General features: G+C 37.9%; 1 protein-coding gene across 1 annotated transcript in view; it reads right to left on the bottom strand.

Moving 5' to 3' along the window:
• Positions 1 to 16,097, bottom strand: part of LOC131359257 (AT-rich interactive domain-containing protein 1B-like) — a 219,913-nt gene that overhangs the window by 11,984 nt on the left and 191,832 nt on the right. Inside the window, exons 10-13 of the mRNA XM_058398965.1 lie at positions 12,344 to 12,450; positions 9,354 to 9,494; positions 5,953 to 6,162; positions 5,654 to 5,858 (exon numbers count right to left, since the gene is read on the bottom strand). Coding sequence (XP_058254948.1) covers positions 5,654 to 5,858; positions 5,953 to 6,162; positions 9,354 to 9,494; positions 12,344 to 12,450 — 663 coding nt within the window. The remainder of the gene's footprint in view (positions 1 to 5,653; positions 5,859 to 5,952; positions 6,163 to 9,353; positions 9,495 to 12,343; positions 12,451 to 16,097) is intronic.

Here is a 16,097-nt window from a genome sequence, read left to right as displayed (position 1 = left end):
GAAATTTCACTTACAGATGTAGTTGTGCGACAGTAACTTGTTTGGTGTCTGATTTTTTGTTTTTTCTTTTATTTTTGCACTGCAGTTAGGCTACATGTTTTATATAAGTGCTTCATATAATCCTTCATCGTTTCTATAGTAACAATTTACACTGGGATGTGTGTATGATGAACACTGACAGACTATAAAGCATTCCTTAATATGGCGAAGTTTATTTCAGTGAAATTTCAGTTTATTTCAAGTTACAGCTTGAGTCAAAGCTAAAGCTATAGCTTAAAAAATTTATGAACTTCAGGATTCACGGCTTTGTGAGTAACACGACAAGCATCGTTAACTTCAAGAAAGTAAAAGAGCTCAGGTCGGTAATGGAATAACTGTTTATAGCTGTGATAACATTACTGGTAACAGGAACGAACTGCGAATGTTCCACAACATTAATTGTAATTATAAACGAATTAAAAAAGTAGAATATGTTGTTCTTTCCTTAATATAAAACAATCAATTGGCAAATTGCTGTTGCATAAGAGGAATAAAACACTTCCAGATGTGCTGTAATTGTAGCTGTAATTAACAAAGTCTGCTTCAGAGCACCAACTTGTCAGTGATTATTATCCTGTCACTGGCGTGCCTCGTTGCGTTGAATTGTTGTATCAGAATGTGAATGATGGATTTTTTTTTCTGACTGGTCTTCTGGGTGTAATGTAAATGATTTGAAGGTTTATATTAATGCCTTCATTCGAATACATTATTGTTTGTGTAGTAACAGCTCATTCACAGGGACTTGTAAATGACATTATCTAAGACTCCATCTAAGAATACACCATTTTTGAAGGAAGGCAGTATCACAAGAAGATGATTTTTTTTTTTTGCCTTATTTATTTCAAGTAAGAAGAATCTAGTGGCTTCGTACATGTTAATAATGTAAGTCTCCTGGATGTTCTGTAACACTAAATGCTAATGGCGAGTCTTTTATAAAGTAACTTGGTTAAGTCTCTGGGTCTTTGACTGGAAGATCGCAGTTCAAGCCCTAACACTGTCTAAATGCCACCGTTGGGCCCTTGAGCAAGGCCCTTAACCCCACCTGCTCCAGGGGTGCTGAATCATGGCTGACCTTGTGCTCTGACCTCAACCCCCAAGGAAAGGATATGCGAAGAAAGAATTTCACTGTGCTGTAATGTATATGTGAGAAATAAAGACAACTTAAGTCCATTTACAAGAGGCTTGTTTTGGAGGTGTGGGCATGTTCAACATTGAATTTATTTGTGATGTCACAGTTAATATTAATAACCCATATAAAAGTAGACACTCAGAGTTTTAAGAATTTGCTGTTTTACATAAGGGTTTCTATTTTACTACTATTTTAGCCTGCTAGGATTAAATGATGAAACAGTTGTAATGTTGCTTTGTCATTCTAGTAATGTGATCGTGGGTGATGAATTGTTTGCCCAGCAGGAGGCTCACACCCCTTCCCTTTCCCATCACCCTGGTCACCAGCAGCTAAACACAGAGTTGTCGTACTCTACATACAGAAAGTGCCCTGATTCTTTAACCCTTTCTCTTAGTGCATGATGTTCCATGAAATAAATCACTATGGGGTGTGACAATGTAGGGTGGAGTGATGCGGCTGACGTGAAGCGGAGATGCTTTTATGACTCTGAAGCTGATTACTGATAATAATTAAAACACAGCACATCCTAAAGTTTTTTTTTATTCCTCTTCGACTACAAGCAAAGATTGAGTCACTGTACTCTACATACAGAAACCCAACAATGTCCTGATTCATTTTCTAACAGACTAGCAGAGATGAAATAGTTTATTTGATTACACTCATACAAAATATCTGATGAGTTGATTTCTATATTCCACCGGTGAAATAGAATGACAGTGAACTGGGGGAAAGGGTTAAAAATGTAACCTTTGGCAAGTCGCCATGGTGTAATAGGACAGGTAAATGTTGTAAATGTAGCGTTACTTATTGGGCCGTATCACACCATCTTGGTGTGGATTATTTTCATCATGATCTGATTTTAAACCTTACATACTATGCTCCTGTAATGCAGTGCAATCCTGATGACATACTTAAAGCTAGCAGAAATGTGCAAAAGCAGTAATAAAAAAAGCATTTTTGCTTGTTAAACTTTTAACTCATGGCAAAAATAAAATGTTTCCGAATGGTGTTAAACAATCGCCATGAGGCTGTTCGTATGAGCCTCAGCTGGACACAGAGGAACAATGGAGTTGTTAATTCAGCGCTGTAAGACTTAATTCAACACTTAAATCAACATCAGGGTTTTTTTTACTTTTTTAACGGTGTCTTGAGACAGGAAAGTAGATAAAAGAAAGAATTTGTAGCACTCTGATTTGTCCACTGAGATAGTGAGAAAGAAGTCTTTACTGTCTATCTCACTATCTCTCCGCTCACTTGCCCACAGACACACGTGGATTTCTCTATAAGTAAACAACTGAAGGGTTATGCAAGATTGATCTCATAGAAATTCCTCCGTCATTTTCTCTCTCACTCACCTGGGAACTCTGACCCCAAGTGAACTCCAGTCCCCTTTAGATTACCTCTACAGAGGGAGTGTATGCACTAGAGACTGACAAAGAGCAAGACATGATGATGACGATGATGACGATGAAGATGAAGATAATGATGATGACTCAGAGGAGACTGCGAGTGAAAAAAATGCTGCCTTTTTGCTTGGCTGCTGAATTGAGGTTGACTGGAGGTCATGTTTGTTTATATCCCAGAATGCAATCCCCATTAATCTTGCTTGGGGGAATCCCATCAGCCCTCCCCTGCTCTCGCACAGCTGCTAGGCAACCATAACAATGACATCATCGCCTGTCAGCTGCTCATTCACAGGCATGAGGCCTGAAACGGCGGACTGACCAAAAACCAAAGCGTGTTTTTACCCCAGCTATGAATCCGACTGCTCAGATAAAGCTACTGCACATCCCATTTCCCTGTTCAGTGAACCAGACTGAAAGCCCGGGAGCGGATCCTAGCATTCAATATTCCATAATAGATATCATAAAACTGCTGAGTCAGCACACTTTGCCGTAGCACCAGAGTGTCCTAATACACCTTTCTGACATATTACATGTATCCTGAGTATTTTTATGTCTCCAGAATTATTCATACCAAGAGCTGATCTCATTAGATGTAATATCCTGTAATCCTGTATACATTTGTACTAAATGTTTCACTTTCCTCCTTGTCCATGCTCAAAATTTTGTAGATTTCTAATTAAATTAACACTCAGTTTTTCAACACCACAGGTGTTGTTTCCACCGTTACTCCAGCATACGTGATGCAAGATCTAAATTCAGTAAAAGGCTTAATATTGCAACACAGGTGCGAATCCATAACGGCGACACATTTCTTTATGAAAAAAAAAAGCCTCCAACGTTTATGCAGAAGGACACACAGCTTGCTGCAGTACAGTGTGTGTGTGTGTACAGTATATGCCTAAGTAGACCTGTTATTTTTTGCTACACTTGTTTGCCAAGTGTTTCATCTATATGAATTGTTCTTAATTATATATATATATATGCGCTCCCTGTTGAGGGTCGCCACAGCGAATCATTTGGTCCACATGTTTCGATTTAGCGTAGGTTTTTATGCCGGATGCCCTTCCTGATGCAACCCTCCCATTTTATCCTGGCCTGGGACTGGCACTGAGAGTTAAATCTTCAGTGGTTGGGTTAGCTCCCTTGATCGAACCCAGGCCACGGCAATGAGAGTGCAGGATCCACTGTATTTATATTTATATATACAGCTCTGGAAAAAAATAAGAGACCACTGCCAAATCTCCAGATCTGAACCCTACTGAAAACCTCTGGAATGTCATCAAGAGGAAGATGGATGGTCAAAAACCATCAAGCAAAGCTGAGCTGTTTGCTTTTTTGCAAAAAGAGTGGTATAACAACTGGTGGAGAGCATGGAGCCAAAACCCATGCAAATTGGGTTTTATATATATATATATATATATATATATATATATATATATATATATATATATTCTTAATATAAAAGAATAAATCATCCTCAGTTGGGTGGTGTGATGCAGCTGACATGAAGCAGGGATGCTTTTTTGATTCTGGAGCTGATCATTGATAATAATTAAGTGCAGCACATCCTGCAAGTTCTTTCATTCCTCTTCCCCCACAATCATTTGGCAAAACAATACTTTGTATCCATTTAGCATTATTTTTTTATCTTATAGGCTTTTTTTACTTACATTATAGCTGCTATAAATTGTCATTCCAACTTCTTTTTTTATCTTAAAACTAGTAAGGCAAAAAATTGAATAAGATAACTGCAAAGTCCTCTGTTATGAAGGCCACTTCCTGTTACTAAGCACTGACACTGGAGACTCCTTCCAAAAATTGCCAAATAAATGCCTCTTTACAGAAAACCTCACCATTCACAGTACATTGTTGAAACTTTGTAAAACAGTTGTTCCCAGGGCATTACCTCTATGTTTCTTTCTGTCAAATGTAAGTCAAAAAAAATTCAGAAACCCAAACATATAATAAATTCCTTCATCTCATAGACTTCCCTTTGTCAGAAAATATAACAGAACAGCTTTACTTCAGATTTTTCTGAAGCACTGAGACTAGCGACCCCTTCCGAAATCCTAAATAAAGTCTAAATATAGTCTCAAAGTATCAACCTTTTTTTAAGAATAAATGTCTAGTTTACTTAGAAACATTACATTTCTCAACAAAATGTGATTTCAATTTTATATTAAACATAATTTAAACAAGTTTCTTAATCACTAGACTGAATGATAAAGTGTTGGTAGAGTGAGCGTAATTAATTCATCTAAACCAGTACCACTGTGAAATCTCATGGGGATGTTGCTACTGATAGGAACTATAACTATAGTATAAAATTAAATAAAATTAAATAAAAGAAGATTAAAACATGCACTAACAGAATAGTCCAGTGTCTGTTGTGAAACACCAGCATTGTGGCTTTTTTATTGTCAGCTCAGATGTGAGCTCAGTGTTCAGTTTTGTTCAGGGATTTGGAAATACACGCTGAAGTCATGTTGGCTGTACGAAAACTCATTGTGTTCCTGTTACTTAATTCAATCAAGTGCGTCCGACTTGCGCATCTGAATGGAGTGAATTCAATGAATTAATTTTTTTTCAGTGTGCGGGTTACAACAGACACTAGATATTAGTACAAAACTGTGATATGAATTGTGCTTTTGTCAGAGCTGAGGTTATAGAAAATAAGTCAATACCTTCTGAGTAATAAGAATCACTCATTCATTCGTTAATTTAATGCCTAAGTGCTTATCAGAATACATTCTTCTTGTGTTTTAGTAATAAAAACTGAAACATACTGGACATCGTACAACCTTTTTATATAGTTCAGCATAAATTCAGCCTTCGGATAAATCTCTCTGCAACTGAATTCAAAACCCTTTACTGCTACAAAAGAAGAACAATATGCTCATGTCTTGAAGTTCCCAGCTTCAGAAAACAAAAAGAGTTACATTATATACAAGGTTTTACTATCTGTAGAGCTGTACTGTCAAAAGAATTGTTCAAAGAGCGATAGCCCAAGCAATACAACCCCATCTTCATGTCATGTCATGTCAACCCTGTGGCTCTTTAAACTAGCGCTGGCACTCACCAGGAGACGGAGGCTCGGTCTTGCCTTGTTTCTTGCCGTCAGCACTGGGGCAGGAGTCAGGCGGAGGCTCCTCACCTCTCTCCACCTTACACTCATACGCAAACAGATACTGGATGTAGTGCTTCTTCAGAGAGCTGGCAGCGTTACTGGACGTGCCTAATCCGAGTGTGGAGGACAGCTCGCGCCATTTCTTATTCTTATTCACCTGCCACAGAGATGATACCATACCGAGACTCATGTTAATGACCGATAATCAAATCCCTGCCTCGGTAAAAAGATGAAGGTGTTAAAGATTTTACCATGGCCAAGCCACCGAGGTCCTTTACAGCCATGTAGAACTTGAACAGATCCAGCTGTTTTTTGCCCACGACAGGGAGGTGAGGAACCGGAGTCCCCCTGTCCTCCATGAAGGACAGATAACGATCCACCCAGCTCTTTCTCTCTGGCTCGCTTCCCATTTCGTACAGCCGAGAAACCTTGTCGTTTGTCGTAGTGCCAGAGCCCGATTTCTGCAGAGACAGAGAACTCATGCTATAACAGAACTATTAAAAGAACATTAGAAGTAAAGATATCTGTGATTAAAATGTACTGTAGCAAGAAATGGACTGCCAAGAAATCTGGGAAGAAATCTATAATCCCTTCAGATCAGAGGACGATCATTTTCTGATGGATGGTACAATCAGTCATTAAAGCGGACCTGAGTTTGAGATATGTAAGGGGGGGTGAGAGATTTGTCTAAATTATTCCTCAATACGAGAATCTGCCTTTCTCTCTCTCTCTCTCTCTCTCTCTTTTTTTTTAGAAGCTAGCTTTTTAGCAATTAACCAAATTTTGCATAAAGCTTTGGATGCACCATATAAGGTTAATATATACTTTATTAAAAAGAATGATAAACAAATATTAGGGGTTAAAATGGTTTATTTTTCCTCTTGGATTTCTGCTGTTTAGATATAATATTAAAAAAATGAAAAATAAAAACAATATAAAACCAGTTAATAACATACTTTACATAAGCTAACCTATGTTTCTTATTGGAAACTCAAAATGTTTATTTATTTATTTATTTATTTATTTATTTTAACTTTTATTCTAACATTTCAGCTGCTAAAGCTTGACACATCTAACATCATGTCTTTCTACAGCCAGGAATTGAAGAAGTGACCAGTTCTGGAGAGAATTTTATTAGGAAAAATGTTCATATTGAATCTCTACTGGAAGGGAAAAATAATGTTAAGAATTAAGCACTTTTTTAAATCATATTTTTCACTCTGGAACTGAAGTGAGTGATAATAAAATAAAATAAATGAAATAATTTTCTATATATTTCTTTTCTCTAAAAATTTCTAATCCCTGGTCATGACAATACAACATAATGCGTATAACGTGAACAAGGAACACCATGATGACATGTCTGTTTTTATGTTCAAATATCCCAATAATTTTATAAGATTTTAAGACAAATATGTCTGTTAAGTGTTGCAAAAGTTCTCCATACTCCATTCACCTCATATCTGTAATACAAACTGATTGCTTTGACCTATAAGCGCCTTCTGCAAGCTGCTCTCGATCATTACTAATTTACACGCACATAACATGGCTATGTATTTAGGACAGGGGTTCTTTTCCTGGGGGTCGTGACATCTCAGGGGGTTGCAAAGCAGTATCAGCGGGGTCAAAGGAACGAGTGTATAAAATAATCACCTAAAGGAAGAGATTATCTGCAGGTGACATGATATAACTAACTAACTGCTGAATAGAAAAAGTCACATAGGCTTAGCAATTCGTGGTTTATTATCAGCTGGACTGCTGATTAAATGTGGAGCGATTTCAGGTCAAGAACAAGAACAAATAGTTTGTCTCTGGATAACAGACGCAAGGCTACAAATGGACCGTCTCGCATTCTCTATCCAAATCCAAACGTCCCACTGAGAGAGCAATCCGAAAAAAGATGTTTTATGTTATAGTAATCTTTATCCATCTAAAGTTTAGGGTGGGGTGTGGGACGTGCTGAAACATTTTCTCGAAATTCTTCAAAGTGGGTCGCATTCAAAAGCAATAAGTTTAAGAAACCGCTGATGTCGACTGTTCCTGTGCTAGGAAAAAAAAAGGGGAGTAAAATTCCCGAGATGAATGACATTACCCTACTTCAATCCAAAATTTCACTCGGCTTTTATTTCCATCAGAAGCAGTTAGCAGTGGTGTTTTAAAAAAGAAAACATAACAGGTTTTGTATGTTACACTTACAGCAGACTTTCCGAACACACCTTTCTGAACTTTTCACACTGACTTGCTTGCTTCTAAATAACCCGGAAACTTATTTAGTACATTATTTCGGAGTGTATATTTAGCTGTCGGATGGCACAGCAGAAGGGACTCTCAGCAGGCGGCACGAACAGCCACATAACGAGAGGACGAGAAAGCGTTTGTCCTTCAGCCTTTAGTTTCGAACGTTTCAGTTAATTAAAGATCATTTAAGCTAACGGAAAATAAAGCTGCAATGAGTTAATGTAATCAGTGGCGTGATTGATATGCTGGACGTGTTCCGTTATTACGCTTTAATGAAAAGTAATCAAGATCACACAGCAAAGCAGGAAAAGTTGATGGTTCATTTAATGCAGCTGTGTTTAAATAATAGTCACCGGATTTGTTTACCTCGGAAGAAAATGGCAAAATAACAAGTCTTACGTTAGTAACTGTAGTCCGAGAGAAATTCACTTCGGAATTTACTTTGGCTGCAGCTTACGTTTTAGAGGAGCAACATTTCCAAGTGGAATTAATTACTCAGTGCAATAATAGTGAAAGAAAACATTAGTGTAATTCAGTCCACTGACCGTTTGCATTTGGATGATGCACATGGCCCAGAAGTTAAGAACAATAAACTGCTGTTCACATCTTAAGTTCTTCTATTTGGGACTAAGGCTGCTTGGCCTTTTCCGAACACTTGGACGCCCTAAATGGCAATTTGCTCCGAGGCCCAAAACATTTTCGTATCGCACCTGAGAAAATGATCTTTACATCATTAGGCTACTATGAGTGAAAGGTTTTAAGAAGGTTATTTAATAGTACTTGAGAGAGCTCTTGATGGCTGTTTATTTGACCACATGAGAGGTGATTATCTTTAAAGTCAACAAACTTCTGTTGTACTAGTGGTTAGTTTTGGATAATTAATACGCATTAGCCTAACACTTATTACTCTGGATACTAGCTAGCTAGTCACTAACATTTCAATTACACCCACAAGAAGCAGGACAGTGCTCAACTTGCTGTTGTTGTCCTTCAGCCGATTCACAAAGGCACAGGTTTAATCCTCCTTTTATTTATTCACTTCCTGGTTTTATGGTTTCAAGTTTTTACTATACCTACTGTTACATCAGGTCAAAAATTACAAAGGCTAGACAGACAGACAGACAGACAGACAGACAGACAGACAGACAGACAGACAGACAGATAGATAGATAGATAGATAGATAGATAGATAGATAGATAGATAGATAGATAGATAGATAGATAGATAGATAGATAGATAGATAGATAGATAGATAGATAGATAAATAAAACACTCCAGCTTGCTCTGTTGAGACTCAGAGCCTCTGGGCAAACATTTGTCAACTACAGGAGAATCAGGACTAAAATGACTGTGTGTGCACTTCGGCATTAAACTGCAGCTTCACTTTAGTGGGACTGAGTGAGTGATACTTACTGGACTGGAGGGAGTTTTGGGCCATGCAGGACTGCTGATGCTGTCACTGTCATCCCCGTGGTAGGAGGACAGACTAGCCGGGCTGGGGGTCAGGGCTGATGGAGTGGGGGGCTCTGAACCACACTGAGAGCTGGAGCCATCCTGAGAAAGAGACAGAGAGACAGAGAGAGAGAGAGATACAAGAACACCACCAATTTAATTACACCTTGCATATGATGAACAGGCCAAGAGATACAGACAGAAACACAGACTCCATGTGAGAAAGAGGAAATAATAATAAAAGAAGGGGGAAAAAATGGGATGATGTAGAAACTTAGTGAGACAGTAGAAAGCTGAAGGCACTGACAGCTCCGGGACAGTGCAGCTACGTGTTCCTGTGACAGACTGCAAATGTCAGCAAAGGAACACACTCCTATTTTCCCCATATCCCTGTTCCACATTTCTAAAAGCAAGGCCTGGACATGCTCTTTCAGCTCTTCCCTTCACTCCAGGGCTCTTTCAGGCTCTTTTGGCAGCCTAAATAATTCACCACTAAGCACTACTATCAGGAAAGATTCTTGTAATAAATGAAGGGAAAATAAACAAAAGGCGATCAGAGGCAAAGTGCTATGAGGATTCAGAGCTCATTCAGAGTAATGGTGTGTGTGTGTGTGTGCGTGTGTGTGTGTGTGTGTGTGAGGGAAAGAGATTGAGCCCAAGTGCTTTCTTTTCAAATATGTATTTTTATCCTTTAGCCAAAACACGAAAAAGCACAAGTTATATGCAACGTAATAACTCTTACAAACACATATTATTGAGTTTTTTTTAAATGAGCACTTTGTAATTTTCAGAGCAATATAATGAAACCACGGACATGCCTTTCACTTCCTCTGAAATAACCCACCCCATCCCCTCTGTTTAAAATACATAAGGTTCATGAGCAGTCTTTCATTGAGAAACTCCAGCATCTTTTTTCCTCTTGTCATTCCTCTGTGTTCATACACCATCTGCATCACAGAGAGACGCTACATGTCACTGATTTGCTGATTAAGCACATTTTTGTGCAAACATATTTTGATCATTTTCCAAGCTCAAATGCTCAGATTTTATAAAAGACTCAGCCGAAAAGCAGCAAGTATATAATCTGTATATCGCAGACTGTGTTGTCTCCCTCATGTATTCATTTTCACTCATCGTGTTGTGATTAAATGTGATGCGATGGAGTGCTGTAAAGACGTTTAACACTCACTGGAGTGTTATAAGAGATGCAGCTTTAATAAACGCTTCTTTTAAACTTGACTGACGGAGGCTTTGCTGATGATTTCGTCACGCTTATAAACTTTATTTACGATAGTGTATAATGGTTCACATGTTTATAATAATCTGATGGTCTTTATAATAGCAAAATATATAGTGCAATATATTCTCTCACTCATACTGAGAAAGCATACTGAAACAAAGCTCCACACTGGGCAGCATGAATTGAAAAGCTCATTCAATTAATCAACCAACCAACCAACCGACCAACCAACCAATCAACCAACCAACCAACTAAACAATCAGCCATCCAACCAACCAACCAAACAACCAATTAGCCATCCAACCAACCAACCAATTAACTAATTAATCAACCAACAAGCCATCCATCCATACAATCAACTAACCAATTAATCAACCAACTAGCCATCCATCCAACCAACCAATTAACTAATTAATCAACCAACAAGCCATCCATCCATGCAATCAACTAACCAATTAATCAACCAACTAGCCATCCATCCAAACACCCAACTAACCAATTAATCACCCAACCAACCAGCCATCCATCCAAACCACCAATTAACTAATTAATCAACCATCCATCCATCCATCCATGCAATCAACTAACCAATTAATCAACCAACCATCCATCCATCCAAACACCCAACTAACCAATATATCAACCAACCAACCATCAAAACAAACAACTATCCAATTAATCAACCAATCAGCCAGCCAGCAATCCATCCATTCATCCAAACAACCAACTAACCAATTAAACAACCAACCAATCAACTAAGTAAACAAACAGACATTGGGTAAAATGTAGACAATGTTTGATCATCATCATCATCATCATCATCATCATCATCATGATGCTCAACATTCCCGGATTTCTAATCGAGCATACCTGAACTATACACACACTATATAAACACACAACACTGCTGATCAATGCTGATCTGTTCCCCAACATACCAAGCCCTGCTTTCTTGTTTGAGCTAATCTGTTTTTTTCATCTTGTTCATGTACTCTGGCTTCAATGTTATTTTGCCTGGTTACACTGTTAGCTAATTGCCTGGCTCTTTATTGTTTAAAACAATTTACATTTTAAAAATAAAGCACTTCCTTCTTGCAACCGTTGCTGTCTATGTCTCCTGGCATAGATCAATTTTTAATACTATTTTGAACAAGCAAAACAAACCAGAAATGTAAGAGCAAGACTGTAAATACATATGAAGATCCATGGCTACATCCAAACATGAGGGGAGGGGTGTATTAAACAAACAAACAAAATTCCAGTGCATTCATAGATTCTTAAAAATTTCCAATATCTTAAAAGAAAGGGAATTCCAGGCTTCCACACAGTTGCAGGATTAGTATCATTGATTCATTGCTGCACTGCAATCTAAATTTATGATTCTTAGAAAACTGTGCGTCAAATGAAATTTTTTTTTACAAATAGCAGGCATGAAGGATTTCATAACATATTTCATATAATTTGCTGGTGCCCTGTAAGAAGAAGTAGCTGAAGCAGCTCTGGGAGTAGTGCTAATTAAAATGAAAGAATCTAGTCAGGCTGTGTGTCTCAACATTGAGACACACAGTTTGTCTAAAGTAACTCTGAACCTGTATGTTTACTTAAGGTCTAAAAAATGACAAACTCCACTTTTATTTCTACTAAAATGCTTAAACAAAAGACAAACACTTTCCACACTTTCCACAGGTATTGTGAACAAATCAGTTTGTACCTTTGGGAGTTTGTGAGGTTCGGCAACAGGAATCACATCCTCTTTACTGCTGGATTTCTGCTTCGAGTCTGCAGGCATTGCCACGTCTCCACTCTCTCCCATGGGGCCTATTGAAAAAAACACCCAACAAACAAAAAAACAAACAAACCAGGCAGTAAAAACCGAGTATCACTATTTAAACACACATAATCTCTGTCTATATTTAAGGTTTTTTCGAATGTTTTGCAATCAGAGACCCCTTACAGTGCCAAAAAATGAAATCACAAACCCCCTTTATGATTGCAGCACAGATTTATTTAATAATCCGTCTATGCAAAGATCGGCACATTCATTTACTAGAGTCATTAGAGCTTTAATTTCTCAACTTTCCACCCACAGAACCCAAACCAGCTCCATTGAATTAAAAGACTCAAAACATTTTACCACATTAGCAACATTTTTCCTTGCCTCAAGCTGACACTACTGCAGTAGTACTACAGTCCTTTATATTACGGAAACAATAGCATAATATACTAATATGGATATCTGGAACCTATGTATTTAATTGGATAAGGTATTCAATCTGTATGGGACTAAATAATATCTCTATTAAACATCTTGACTGGACCTCATGAATGTTTGTAGATCCCTGGATCAATTTTGTTACACAACACTAATCAGGGTGCCTTCATTTCGCATAGTTGGATTATATTATAATTATACTGCCTCCATAGTTCAGTACCCATAATGCCCTGTAAACCCAGCGTACTGCTGATGCACAGTATGTAACTTCGACACTGAATAGCACCACAATGAATAATGATTCTTTTAGCTTGATGTTTATTGGTCAGGATGAATACCAGAGCGGTATTAACTGTACGTAAGCGGAGATAAAAGATATTGTCCAACGATGTTAAAGCCAGAAGGTACTTGGTAGAGGTGTATTAAATACAGAAATTCATTTTTTTTGCTGTATTTTTTGTCCTTTGAGAGTGCTAAGTAATTTGTTCATTTTTTTATTCATTCGATCATCTTCAGCAGTCCTGGTCAGGTTGTGGTGGGTTGTGCGTGTGCTAAATTACGGCGCTTTTTCAATGCATGGCATATCATCATGCAGGAAAAGCAGGGAGCTGATCTCTGCTGATGCAAGCAGACATGAGATGTGGAGATGTGCTTACATGCTGCACTTTCAGTTCAGCTGCTTGCTCCACAAAGGTGAGATAATTACAGTGATCCATTGCTCTGTTTATATATACATTTATACATACTGTATCTCTCTCTGTCTCTGTCTTTCTCTCTCTCTCTCTCTCTCTCTCTCTCTAAATTGCTATTATTTTATGTTCTGGGAAAAGTGTCTTATGTAGCTCCTGAAGGGCAGTATAAATGTAAAAAATAAGATCTTTAAAGAAAATAGTAACAATTTACACTGATCATCCTGTACAAAATATTTGCACCTTTTGTAATAGTTCCAAGTCCCTCAGTTGTCCTCAGTGGGACCAGATGGATCTCAAAATCATATAGGCTTTGTTTGAAAAGGGGGCAAATATGCAGACGATGGTGGAAAAGCAAAGAATATGCAGGAACTGGAGGATTTTTCTGAAGAACAGTGGGCAGTTTAACTGCTCAGGATTAAGAGGAACTATCTCAAAACACAGAGGATGTAAACTTTTAAACTGGTCAATTTGTGTCTTCTTCTTCTTTCAGCTTTTCCCTTCAGGGGAGGCCACAGCGAATCATCTCTCTCCAACTATCCCTATCTTCTGCATCTTCAACACTTGCACCCACTAGCTTCATATCCTCATTTATTACATCCATAAAACTGGTTCATTTGTGTAAAACGCAGTTATGATTTTGTCTTGTGGACTATATGTAAACATCTTTTATGTGAAATAACTTATTCAGGGCAGAACTAAATAAAAAGCAAACTACAATTTATAAGCTCTACCTTATTTCTTGTAAATTAGTAACATTTTGCAGATTCAGCAAGACAGAATAAACTATAATATTATATATATGTAATGTAGATAGCTGATAGATTGATTGAATAATAGATAGATAGATAGATAGATAGATAGATAGATAGATAGATAGATAGATAGATAGATAGATAGATAGATAGATAGATAGATAGCAATAATAACATTTATCTGGCCTCGGACCAAGTTAAACCAATCACTTTACTGACTCTGGACTGTACTATGTTTTAACTGAAGCAAACTCCACGCTACTGTTTTCCCGAGGAGTAAAGAAGAACAGATCTCTGAACCCTGGATTGACAACAGCATTCCCTCTTCACCAACTGTAGCAAAAACATGAGCGTGAAAATGACCTTAATGGGATCTCAGGGCGATTCAGGTCTCCTTTCGCACACATATTCACTCCTACAGCCTCAGATCGTTTGTAACACTGACATCGCTTACATTGTTCCCAGTGATGTTTCCTGAGCACTAACTACAAAGCGTTGTCTGAATTCAATCTGGTGTCTTCATTGCTGCTGCCTCATCTATACAGTGCTCTATACGGAAAATCCGAACAGTAAATAGTAAAGAAATAAGTGAGGATGCAATTTCCCCAAGTAAGCGAAGATGTGATTTTACAACATATCCGATAAGGACAAATGCAACAACTTCATTTGCAACTTCATTTCGCGACACCGGTTTGCCAGTCGGAGCTGCTAACTCTGGAGAAATGGTGTCAGTGCCACGCTGGTGCCTCGTTTCTCATTGGAGTGTGCAAGTGTAAGAGTGTGTGTGGCTCCCAGAGGGCCAGCTGGCAGAGAGTGTGAGCATGTTAATCTGGTCAAAGCTCTTCTGTGTTATCACCTCAGGGAGCGTGGCAGAGGCACTGTACTAGCACACTATCACCCATTTCAGCTCTGGTCTCTATTTATAAACGGCGCTTATTCCTAACAGAGTCCGCGATTCTATGCAGAAAACTATCAGCAATGACAAGCGGCTATTGATCAATTAGTTATAGTGACAGTTTGGTCAGAAAATGGAATTTTCTCTTCCTACTAGTGTAATGGATTTGCCAAGCAGGTTGTTTGGACATGAAGATTTGAAGGAAAGCATTGAGACACCAGATTAACATCTTGCGAACTGCATACAGCAAAATGCATCAGCGTATATAGCGTTTATTCTTTAAATACACACCTAACATTGCCACGCCATTCTGCTATCTATAACACGGATCTTAGCAGCCATTTTGAAGCAAAGGTGCACTACTTCATGATTCTGGTATCGCTCTTTGTTGATGTCTTTGGTGGGGTTTTATATTAGTGATACACGCACAACTGGGCTGCTGAGCCGCTGTCCAAAGTTCATAAGTAGAATCAAATGAGTGCTGAAACAATAAACAAAACAAAATAACAGAAGTATATATTGAAAAATTATACTTTTGCGACACTTAAACAATCTCCTGGGATCTTCGAGGCAACTTTCACACCTGATACTCAAATTTCGGAGTCAGAATCAGAGCAAAAATCAACTTTTGGTTGATTTGCTGTTTGGTCTGACACTACACATGATTAAACAAACCAAAAATCCAAAAATAAATGCCTAAGAGAAGGGACTGAAAACTTACTCCTAAAAATCTTTCATTTATTGGTCAGAAATATAGCACTGGATAAAGATAAACACACTCGCCAAATTACAAGAAATCACAAAAATTTGAAAAATAAAATGTGAAAATAAAAATTCTGATAATTATACAAATGATTATGTAAATAAGATTATTTAGCAAAATATTTTGTGTACCATGTCCGGATAAAATATCC

This window comes from Hemibagrus wyckioides, linkage group LG09 (genome assembly GCF_019097595.1).
Source record: "Hemibagrus wyckioides isolate EC202008001 linkage group LG09, SWU_Hwy_1.0, whole genome shotgun sequence".
In the NCBI taxonomy this organism is placed as follows: domain Eukaryota; kingdom Metazoa; phylum Chordata; class Actinopteri; order Siluriformes; family Bagridae; genus Hemibagrus; species Hemibagrus wyckioides.
This window is presented reverse-complemented; position numbering and strand designations above follow the sequence as displayed.